General features: G+C 35.4%; 1 protein-coding gene and 1 non-coding gene across 3 annotated transcripts; both read left to right on the top strand.

The window, feature by feature from the left end:
- Positions 1-3,559: 3,559 nt before the first annotated feature.
- TRNAG-UCC lies at positions 3,560-3,631 on the top strand. Its single transcript has one exon. It is a non-coding gene; the product is annotated as a tRNA-Gly (tRNA).
- Positions 3,632-5,316: 1,685 nt separating this feature from the next.
- On the top strand, positions 5,317-9,744 carry LOC121236859 (calcium-dependent protein kinase 1-like). 2 transcript variants are annotated; one of them, XM_041133340.1, is made up of 8 exons: positions 5,317-6,054; positions 6,517-6,660; positions 6,863-7,015; positions 7,196-7,311; positions 7,591-7,758; positions 8,741-8,868; positions 8,980-9,079; positions 9,352-9,744. In XM_041133340.1, exons 1-8 carry the CDS (start codon positions 5,400-5,402, stop codon positions 9,433-9,435), a joined length of 1,548 nt encoding a protein of 515 aa, XP_040989274.1. In that variant the 5' UTR covers positions 5,317-5,399; the 3' UTR covers positions 9,436-9,744. The 2 variants fall into 2 exon arrangements, with proteins under 2 accessions (XP_040989274.1, XP_040989275.1); XM_041133341.1 differs by lacking the exon at positions 6,517-6,660 and having other exon boundaries at positions 5,327-6,054.
- Positions 9,745-12,261: the final 2,517 nt, after the last annotated feature.

The raw sequence follows: 12,261 nt of genomic DNA on the forward strand, positions 1-12,261 counted from the left end.
AAACAAGTTGTTCAAATTATACCATCAAAGAATTCTTCTCCCTCTGTCATCTTCAGCTAGCGTTCCCTTTTTGCTGTTCTCACTTCTCCTTTCTATATATTCTCAATGATTTATATAATTTCAGCATACCATGCCTTCTCTTCCTCTGATACAAAATCCTAATGTATCCACTTGTCGATATAGCATATCATGCATGCATGGTTTTAATAACTCATTTATCGATCCTTAAATTCAGCCCAGAAGTTTAATTTACTGCTTTACATACGCACCATTAATTCCTATTTTTTGGTTATATTCCTAGCTAGTGTAGGTTGTTATAATATATTTCTTTACTGCAATTATTTAAGTTCTACGCATACCGCTTGTTCATTCGATCGAAGACGATCGAATAAATGCCCAGAATTTTCCCACTTAGTATAAATTAACGATTGATAGACGGTGCTCTTTCATATTCTCTTCAAGTATTGAGTGAAAGTTGAAACAGACAATCAGATGCTTTGCACTTTGCAGAAATTTATGGCCATTATTTCCCTAGCTGGCTTCAACCTTTAATTTTTATTTTTTCTAGTTTTGCATAAGCTCTTGGCCAGGGTGAGCCGAAAGAATAAAAAGAAAACAACTTGCTAGTTTAATTCTCAAGAAAATTAGAAAATTGATTTGGGGATATGATATCAGGGTGATGAATTTATTCGAGGGATATTAAAGCGACGATATCTGCATCATGATGTAGTGTTCCATGAGAGAATGAATATTTATAACCATATATATATATAGATGGGGATAACGGAAGTGACAAATTAATTCTCTTGATCACCAGTTGTATCTGTACTAATTAAATGCTATTTTTAGTAATTTGATGTGGCTTCCTGTGGATCACAGTACGTACATTAGTGTCTTGATAACTTTCAGTTTCAGGACGGGTGCTGACAAAAGTGTTATAATCTCTAGATCTATGGTGCAGCTATAAAATTCATGCATATATTTTTGTCAGGTTGATTCGATCTGCGAACCTTTTTCCTACGGTCCTGGTAATTCCTACTTCTAGCTAGGAGTACTAGCATTTTTAAATTTCGAATGTACGTACGTACAATCATGCAAAAGATCGAGCCTTAAGTAAGAAATCGTGGGAAATTATAACTTTAAGGAGAAAATAAGAACTGATTCTGCATTATGCATGCATGCATGCCAGCTGAGGCCAGCTTTCCTGCAGAAAAATTACCGTCGATGATCTGATATTATAGAATATGTTCTTACAACTTTCTGGATACATCTTAACCAACCAATTCATGGTGATTAGTCTTCATATATTTAATTGTATATATAGTACTTATCGTTCATTGCATGATTCCTTTTGAAAGCGATAGTTATCCTGATCCAATGATTGAAATTTGTTCTTAGCAGTTGAAGATCATGTGCATGTTTATATATTGACTTACGTTCAACATGATCACTCGACTTGCAACGTGCATGGTTGATACTTATATATATATATATATATATATATATATTTATTTATTTATATATAAGAGAAAACACCATTAATTGTGCATTGTTGATATTATTGCATTGATGATAAGAAAGGATGCATGATACATGAAAACACCGTTTATTTTTCCTGCTTTGGCAACTGATCAGAAAAAGGAAATTAATTGTGAGAGTGAATTATCAAGGATTCAGTGCATGCATGCAGTAGCAATGCTGAAAAGAGAGATTAATGTTAGCTGCAAATTAGTCTTGCATGCGTGTGCATGATTCCTTACGACTAGCTACGTAGATGGCTTTCAGTCACTTTCATTTTTAAAATTTAGAAACATGCCTAATATTTTATATTTGTAATCCTCAGTACACCAGACGTCACTTGAATTGATGGGAGTCTAATTTTTATGAGATCGTAAAAACAAAAACGATGATGAAGATACAGTGCATCATCCATGATCAGCTGGTAGTAAAAGTAGCATAACTTACACATTGTTGAATTGGAAACGAAGTGATATATATGACTAAAGCTGAATCTATTCTGTAGTTCCAACAACTGCAGATCAACTTGTGGAGAATGGAGATGCATACAAATGGTCCACCTCCCACTACTCCAGTACTACCGTATGCAGTCCGTTTCAGCCATAGATCATGTGTTCGTGGAAACATTTAGAAGTGACCTTAATAATTCTACCTGACACATATTGATCATGATACATGAGCTTGTAGTAGCCGTATATATCATATGGTTGACATGAGTTCTGATACTTACAATCATTTTTGTATATTTTTTTTTGTACCTTACTGATATGATTGACTAAAACAGTTATTTTATATTAAAAAAGAGTAATACAGCCAATCATATTAATGAAGTGTACAAAGATTACGTAAAAATGACAGCATATAGAATTTTTTGTTGATATATTTATTATTATAGTATTATTATTATTATTATTATTGTAACTTTTTTTACAACAAGAGTGAAAGTGTCAAGAACAAACATGTAGATGAAGTAGTAGCACTGCATGGATCATAACACTTTGAAAAAAAAGTAATACTACATGCAGTTGTGGAGTGCGCAAGTACTGTATTGCAGTCATTTAAAAAAATGGGTTTTACTATTAAAAAATTAATTTTTTTTTCATGTAGGTCTCGTATTTATTCATTTTTTTCAAAATAATTGCACGGTGCTTGCACACTCACGACTGCAACTATCATTTCTTTTGAAAAGAACTATATATTGGTTGCTCCCCTGCCCTTGGATCCTTAAATATCTCAGCAAAGACATTATATATATATTGTTGACGCTATAAAAATCGTACAATAGGTCGGAAGTAGAGAAATAGTCATTACAGGCCCACTGGGGCGACTTAGGCCTAGATTGGTATTGTTAGGAGCCCTCGACAGTGTGCTAGTACTACTGTACAATGTCAATGCGTACGTCCATGGCCGTGAAATGTGTAGAGAAAATAAGAGAAAATGGACATATGGGTTTATATGATTCGGCAAAATGCCTACGCTCACGGACATTTGGAGAGAAGAATAACTAAAGAATAAGAAGATGATCCTCCTGTTGCGCTCCTTTCACATAAAGAAGAAGAAGAGGAGAAGACGAAGTCGAGAGAGAGTTTTTGGTCATCTAGTTGAAGGCTTTTATCTACCTCTAGGTTGCTAGTCTCAGTCTGCAATGATGGGATTGGTCCCATTTGCGTGTGTCATCCTCCTTTTCCCCATACTTTCCTTTGACTTACTTTGATGGACCTGCCACCTGCCTGATGCACGTCCCCCCTTGTTCTCCACTCATATCCTTTTGTTTTTTCTCTTAATGTGGCCTAGTGGCTGAACCTTATATTGGGCTCTAACATTTTACCACTTCACACACACACATATATATTTCTTCATTGATCAAGGAAGGCCTAGCTTGTTGAAGAACCATAACAAGCTTGAAATTCCCTAATATCTGAGTTATATTATAATTAAAGCAAATTAATTAAGTTGCGTTGTTTCATGCCCAAAAACTCCCAAGTAAATGAATGAATAATGTGAGATTTAAAAATTTATTTAGGTATCCTGCTAAGGAGAAGCGTTTGTAGTCCAACGGTTAGGATAATTGCCTTCCAAGCAATAGACCCGGGTTCGACTCCCGGCAAACGCATTTTTACCTCTTTTTAGAGCTGAGCCTTGAGGCAAGAAATAATTTGGGAAGTAAAGAGATTATTTGTATATTGAATTGAGTTGAGTTGAGATGAAATAATATTATTAAAATATTATTTTTAATATTATTATTATTTTGAAATTTAAAAAAATTAAATTATGTATTATATTTTAGATTAAAATTTAAAAAAATTATAATAATAAGTTAAGATGAGTTAAAAAGAATTAAAGGATGCAAACGTCAGAAACTTCATTTTGATTTCTCATTTCACTGTTTTCCCTCCTTTCTGCAGTTCTTTTGTAAAAGATTTTAAAAAAACCAAACACAGAAAAAATATAAACTTCCACCTGCCCGCATGCATCAGAAGCTAACCTCGAAATTGCACAAACTCCTCCCCTCTGCACTAATTTTATCATGATGTCAATACTACTTTAGCACTATGTCTTCAAGTACTTACTGTGTATATATTGGATTCAATTCTCAGACCTTTTCAATTTATCTGTACTTTCTATCGATATCACAATCTTTCACGCATTCCCAAGAAAGTCATACATCTATAACCTCATTAATATTTCGAAATTTTGTGAAAAAATAAAATCTCCATTTTCAATAAAGATTCTTATATATTACATTAAGAAAAATATTACAGATACAAAAAATTTTTATAAAGAAATTTTACATACTGATGTGATATACTTACATGTTTTTTTTTTTCTTATTTTTTTTCTTCCTCCATGCAGCTGCCGTGCACGGGAGCTCTCACCCCCTACCGAACGGTGCCGCTTGGATTGCCGACGAACTCTGCTGGCCTTGAAGTGGTCCCAACTACCATGGCGATGACGGGAAGGGTGGAGACAGGTGGAGATCGAAAGGAAAAGGGAGAGGAGGGGAGGGGACTCACACAGGAGAGGCGTTGCCGTGAATGGGAAGGTGCCGCTTGGACTGTCGGCAGCTTCTGTCAACTCTGAAGTAGTCCCCAACCACTATGGCGGCCACAGAGAGGGCAGAGATAGGCAAAGACAGAGGGAGGAGAGACGCACTGGAAGGGAGAAAAAAAAGAAAAGAAAAATAAGTAGAGAGATGTGGTACACTGTCAATGTGTGAGATTTCTTTATATCTATATCAGCCATCTTACATTAATAATATTATATATAATTTTAATTCATGCAAGTTCTACATAGTCTTTTTAAAAAAATAAAATTTATTATTAAAAAATTAATATTTTTATGTCGATCATATATTTACATACTTTTTATAAAAAAAAAAAAGTACAAAATTTAAACAACTGTAATTTAAGTTAAATAAGTCTTTCAACATGTTCATTAAATAATTGTCTTAAAATTAAATGTATATCAACCGTATCTGTAAGAAAAAAAAAATCCACAAAATACAAAAAAAAAAATCTCTCGTTAGCCGAACTATGAAAATAGCAAGAAAAACCTCTACAAGTCATATAAATTATGAATACTGTTAATATGTATTTTCATTTTCATTTTATCTCTTCATTTGACCTTTGTATATTTATTTATTTTTTATTTACTGAAAAAAGAAAATAGTTATTAGTATATTAATATGAAAGAAAATAAAAAAGAGAAATTTTACGCACGCAACGTAATATGAAAGACTAGATCCTGAATAAAAAAAATTAAAAAGACAGGCACTTTATGACTCGGACCGTTTACAGAGAGGCACGCGTAGATAGATTTGTATAGATTGGATATTCTTGGCTCTGACTTGCATTGACTAAAACACCACCGCACCAAACCAAATGGGAAACAACTGTAGCAGCGGCTCGTCCTCCTCCCCCTCAACAACCCCGCCCGGCCGCCCCGCCGAAAACGGCATCAGAATCATCCCTTCGGAGCCCAAACCCTCCGAAACCGCGTCCTCTCAAAGTCGAGGTCAGACTCCCCAGGGCCGCGTCTTGGGCCGGCCGATCGAGGACGTTCGGTCCACCTACACCTTCGGCCGCGAGCTCGGCCGCGGCCAGTTCGGTGTCACCTACCTCGTCATCCACAAGCGGACCGGCGAAAAGTTCGCCTGCAAGTCCATCGCCACGCGCAAGCTCATTAACCGTGATGACGTCGACGACGTCCGCCGCGAGGTGCAGATCATGCACCACCTCACCGGCCACCGCAACATCGTCGAGCTCAAGGGCGCATATGAGGACCGCCACTCCGTTAACCTCGTCATGGAGCTCTGCGCTGGCGGCGAGCTCTTCGATCGGATCATTGCCAAGGGCCATTACTCCGAGCGCGCCGCCGCTGGACTCTTCCGCCAGATGGTCACGGTCGTGCACTACTGCCATTCCATGGGGGTGATGCACAGGGACTTGAAGCCGGAGAACTTCTTGTTCTTGAGCAAGGATGAGGATTCGCCGCTCAAGGCCACTGATTTCGGGCTCTCTGTGTTTTACAAGCCAGGTGAGTGGGTGTGGTTTTTGGGAAAATGTGGGTGAATGTTTAAGTTTTGCGTTTTTTGAACTGAGAAGTTAAGCAATAACTGCATTAGTGATCTTTCATCCCTGAATTTGTGAATAATGTGAGTAGTTAGTTTTCCAATAATTGGGTACAACAGACACATTTAAGATCGATGATGGCGGTGGATCTTTGATGACCAGATCAAGCTTGATGCATTTAGATCCTAAAGATTTGGTTGGCTCTTTTATCTGTGGGCACGCTTAAAATATGATCCGCGAGAACAAATGCAGCCGTTTGTAATGTTCGTGTTACTTTTGCGGTTTTAGCATGATAGTATCCACTTTCATTCTCTAAAAGCATGTGCTTTTGAAGTCTGGACATTGAAACATTTACCTTTTCAAGATTATTTTGAGGGCTTTTGTTGAGAGATTTGAAGCTTTACTCTTTATGTGTGTGTTCGTGCAGGAGATGTATTTAAAGATCTTGTTGGAAGTGCGTATTATGTAGCTCCTGAGGTGCTGCGTCGAAATTATGGAGCTGAAGCTGATATTTGGAGTATTGGGGTGATTCTATATATTCTACTTAGTGGAGTCCCACCTTTCTGGGGAGGTATGGCTCTTGTCCTAAATGAGTAAGAAAAGTTAAAACCCCCAATCAACGATATTTTTTATGCTCCAGGTTTTGTGTGCCTTTGGGAGAGTTCATCATAATGGCAGATTTCAGCTTCGTTACCCATTTTCAGATATCAATTTGAATGGTGCCTGGTGGCAGGTTACCAGTGTATCCTCACTTGCTTCTCTTTCATATGTAGAGAATGAACAGTCTATATTTGATGCTATTCTTCGAGGACATATTGATTTCTCATCTGATCCTTGGCCGTCCATATCCAGTAGTGCAAAAGATCTTGTAAAGAAGATGCTACAAGAAGATCCTAAAGCACGGCTGACATCTCTTGAAGTCCTAGGTAAGTTTCAGTAACGACGAATGACCACACGCACATTAGGTTGAGGAAGGCTATGGTGTCTTCTCATGCCTGTCTCCCCTGCCTTCTCACACTTTATGTCCATCATTCTTAAAAAATGAGCTGAGTTTGGCGGCTTATTTATATTTGAAATGATGTTCAAACACTGAAAATGCAATGCAGATCATCCATGGATGAGAGAAGATGGGGATGTATCTGATAAGCCTCTTGATATTGCTGTTTTAACTAGAATGAAACAATTCAGAGCAATGAACAAGCTCAAAAAAGTTGCTCTAAAGGTGAGTATATCTTCTTTTACGATCATCACAAGCATCTGTTACTTCTTTTTTTTCCAAGAAATTTAATGTACTAGCAACTTTATTAATAAAAATTCATGGAATTATAAAGAACAAGGCTCTTTTCAAAAGCATCCCTAAAGAAAATTCCAGGTTTTCTTACCACCCCAGTGAGCCAACAAAGTTTATGAAGAAACCTACCCAAGGGCATGAACATTTACTTCCAGCCAATCTGAGTGGTTCCAATCTTTCATTATGCCACAATTTCTCTGTTTTCTTCAGGTAATTGCAGAAAATCTTTCCGAAGAAGAAATCATTGGCTTGAAGGAAATGTTCAAATCTATGGACACAGATAACAATGGAACAATCACTTTGGAGGAGTTGAAAGCTGGCCTTCCTAAGCTGGGCACCAAGCTTTCTGAGTCTGAAGTGAGGCAGTTAATGGAAGCGGTAATATCTCTAGTCTTTTTGTCTCTTTTACTCTGCTTGAACTTGTTCGTGCTTCTGAATTATTTAACTTTATCCCAACAGAACTGTTTTTATAAGTATCTATTTATTTGTTGGGGGTCTTATTTGTTAATAGTCCCAACAGAATTAATGAGAATGTTTTGATGGCAGAAGATTGCTTCCTCTTAGAACTGATTGAATATGAAGTCCAAACTCTTTTAACTTTTGTTCCACTGATGTGGATAGCATGCTTGGCTCCTAGCTGCCGATATTTGCAAAGATACTAGATGCCAGTAGAATTAAGAACTAATTTTCCAAAACGGAGAATTGTATTTTGTTGAATGAAATCATTTATTGATGACCATTGATTCAAATTTTGCCTTGTATAAGCATAGATCACAATTAACTTAACAAGGTCTTGACCAAATATTTGGGCCTTCTACAGTATTAAATTTATGCAATCCGTGTCCATTTGTTTTGCTAAATCAGAGGTTATTCTATGCGTTTCCTATAGCTTGGGCTTGGACCCATAACCATCTGTCATTGCTCCCTATTCATGCAGCACCTTCAAGTTGAAATGAATCACGTACTTTACTGATTTTGTTTTTGTTTATGACCAATCATTAGTGAGGGTTGTATTCTTTTCATAAATAAAACATACCTTCCATTGCATTCTTGCCTTTAAAACGCATTGACCCTTTTATCATAACTGTAGTTACGCACATTCAAGGGCATGATTCTTGATTCACTGGCATATTGGATCACATTACAGTGCTGAAAACATGTTCGTTTCATGTATCCCCAACTGTATGCATATGTGAGCCTATAGACTGGAAATGGAAACGGCTATTGATTTATATTCCATTTTCAGAGTTGTTTCTTTGCTTGCATTATTTGTAATAAATGCATTGCAAATCTCATCATTTTGATGAATGTGTTACTGGTTCTAGTTCTTCTAATATAACATACTTTATTGCTTTCTCAGGCCGACGTTGATGGAAATGGGACTATTGATTACATTGAGTTTATAACAGCTACTATGCACATGAACAGAATGGACAGAGAAGACCACTTATACAAAGCTTTTGAATATTTTGACAAGGACAAGAGCGGGTACTCACCCTTTGATCTTTCTTTTTTTATTTGCTATTCATAATGTCCTTATCACAGCTGTCTAATCGTATGGTATTTTGTCTTGGTTTCGTGTCTTGCATCTCATATTAGTTACATCACAATGGAGGAGCTGGAGAATGCCCTTAAGCAATATAATATGGGAGATGAAAAAACGATCAAGGAGATCATTGCAGAAGTTGACACAGACAATGTATGTTTCTTCCTTCTTCCTTACACTCGATTTGTTATATTAACTGAGTTATTCGTTTCAAAAGTAATGCATGGTGGGAGATTTTGAAACTTCAAAGCACAAGAAGAATTCTTTGTCAAAAACAAGAACTTGCAACTCTTCAGACCCACTTCATTTCCTAAACAGCACAGCATATATCAGCACGCTTTGATTTTTTATTCCATCCTGACAAAGCACGGATGTCCTTATTTCTTGGGTGACTGATTGTTCCCGACTCCCAAATTCTTTCTCAGGATGGAAGAATTAATTATGATGAGTTCGTAACCATGATGAGGAAAGGTAATCCAGACTTGGTCACAAACAGACGGCGCAAATGAGCTCGATGCAAATTGGCATATTTCGGTTGCCTCAACCACTATTGGCATATGCCTAGTGTCGATTCTAGATCATGTATTCAATCTCAATATATCTACCTCAGGTCGAGCAGTCCTTGCTGTCTGAAATTGTTTGTGGATTGTCCGTAAGTACTAGAAGAAATGAGATCGATTGCCATCAGTTTGGGATGATTTCAGTGTTTGATTTAGGCTGTTATCTTAACTGGTTAGATGCTTGAATGTACCAATAAATACAAATTTTAGAACCCACTTGTTTACGAGGAGAAAAGAAGAAAAAAAGGCTTGTTTCCATTCTTGATTCCGAAGGATGGTATGTTTGTTTGTTTTTTTTTTTTGGTTGATCAGCTTGTTTCCGCAGGTTTAGCTTGTTGATGTCAAGTAATCCTCTAAACCCGAAGCAAAAGAAGCCAGAAAAGCTAGTTATTTTGTTTTGGCATCCTTATGCCTTGAAGTGTGCAGTTACTGGATCATGCTGATGAATTTAATTTGCCATGAGCATATGAATTTTGCAGTTCAGTTCTCAAATAGCTCTTGCTATAGAAAATGGTGATTATTTGCTAAAGCATCCTTCAAATCAAGGAGAACTAGTAGATTCTGAAGAATGGCAAATCTCACCAATTGTGAAGAATGGAGTCAATTTCACGAATGGCATGTTCAGAAAATCCATCGTTCTCAAGCTTGGTTGCATTCCCCTATATCAGTCTCTTCCTCGTTTTATTGTTCACATTGACGGTGGAAATAAGGGTCCATCTTGAGCACTTTATTCCCCCTTCATGTTATTATTGCTACAATGCTTGCTTTCTTAGCAACGAAAAAGTAGAATTTTCTTCAACTTATTTGATTGATAAAAAAGAGAATTGGTTATAAATAATAATTACTAATTTTCTAAATTTTTATACAAAACAAAAATAATATTAAAAAAATATATTTTAACAATATTGTATTTAATTTTTAACTTTTATCTTAATTTATCTCATCTCATGAATGAAAACAAACGAGATCTTAAGATCGGTCCTCTTGGTCTCGGGATATGTTCTCACCAGATGGAAGGTTCATCGCAGGGTGTAAACAATTTTAAGGATCAGTCCCAACACTCGACGGTTAAAAAGAAATGTTCCGCTTATATATATATATTTTCGAGTTTATTCTTCGTGATAAAAAGATGGGACGCTGTGCAATAATCTGAATAGAGGTGGAGGCCTCTGAACTCCATTCCGGTGTTGTCACCCTTGAGATTTGTTTCTTTAGTTCTTCTGGGTGTAAAATCGCTTCGAGGAACTATCATTTCTTTTGCAAATTAATTTAGCCATTATTTTATAAAGGCGTGGCACATTTTCGTTGAAACTTCATTAATTACCACAATCTTCTAATACCAAAAAACAGAAGATAAATTATATGGATTTTTCGTCAAAACTAAGTTCATTAAAGAATAAAGTGATCTATATAAAACTTAGCAAAGTCACGCCATCCAATCTTGTATTAAATAATCTGAATTAATTAAGCTGTTTAAGTTTAAAAAGAATCTGAAAACTATATTAATAAATATAAAAGAAATTTAAATTTTAAGAGCATGAAACATTTATAACTATAAGTGATGCGTGATAGAATTTAGATTAATTCTAGTGGCTAGTTTCAACAGATGATCGAGATGGGAAAGATAAGAGATTCACCCAAAACATAGAGAAAATAACTTTGAAAATTATTGATTAATAGTAAAATTTAAAATTATTTTATGAAACCCACAAACCGGACTTAAATAACTGAAAAATTTAAAATTATGAAGATGAAAAAATCTAAATTATTATATGAGAAATTAATACATAAATAAACAATAGATGATTGATTTCGGTTTGGGTTTGCATCAATAAGTTATAAATAATATTTTAATAATTAATAATTTTTTCATGAGTAGTGATAGGAGAACTACCCGGTCATAACTCATACACAACTTTAAAATAAAATAATATGAGTAATCCTATTTATCATCTATTTTACTATTATTGTAACACCTCACTCCCCAGGTTTAACAATAAAATCACTTTTAAAAATTCTTGGTGAAGTCGAAGTACTACTACTAAACCTGACTTAAAAATATTTTCTTTTATTATGAATGAAGCGCTAAGTACAAAAATTCCTTATAATAAATAGAATAGTTTTGAATTAAAATACTGAAATCATAAATGAAAGTACACAGAAGTATTTATTAAAATTTCTCAAAATCCATGCCATAAAAATCATAACTTAAAATCTCTATACTAATCTAAGCCACTGTCATGCCTCCCTGGACTAAGTACCATCCTGCAGTTCTACCTTTATAAATATTCTAACCTGGTGTGGTTAAAAAAAAAAAAAAAAAAACTAAATTGAGTCGATGACTCATATCGACTTAATGTAAAACTCATCATAATGTAAACATACTTAACATAATCCTTTTCATAAAAAAATTTCATATTAAGAGCTTATAATATGCATGATTGATCATATTAATGCTTATAATATGCATGACTGATTTATCTGAATTAATTGACTGATATGATTTAGCTGACTGATTTGATTCACCAATACACTTAACCCTGTATGCGAGGTTATACACCGGCCCAAAATCCGATGAACGCAAGGAGAGACACCGATAGTATTTTGGCATACTATGGTGGATCACACTTGAGATCATCCACCCTGGAACTGCATTGGTACAATGTATTTGAATGATCATCTGATTAAATTATTTTGATCTTATCTTGCACTTAATATTAAGATAGTTTATATGTCTCATGTAACATGAGATGCATAACACATACATAACCATAA

This window comes from Juglans microcarpa x Juglans regia, chromosome 6S (genome assembly GCF_004785595.1).
Source record: "Juglans microcarpa x Juglans regia isolate MS1-56 chromosome 6S, Jm3101_v1.0, whole genome shotgun sequence".
Taxonomy (NCBI): Eukaryota; Viridiplantae; Streptophyta; class Magnoliopsida; order Fagales; family Juglandaceae; genus Juglans; species Juglans microcarpa x Juglans regia.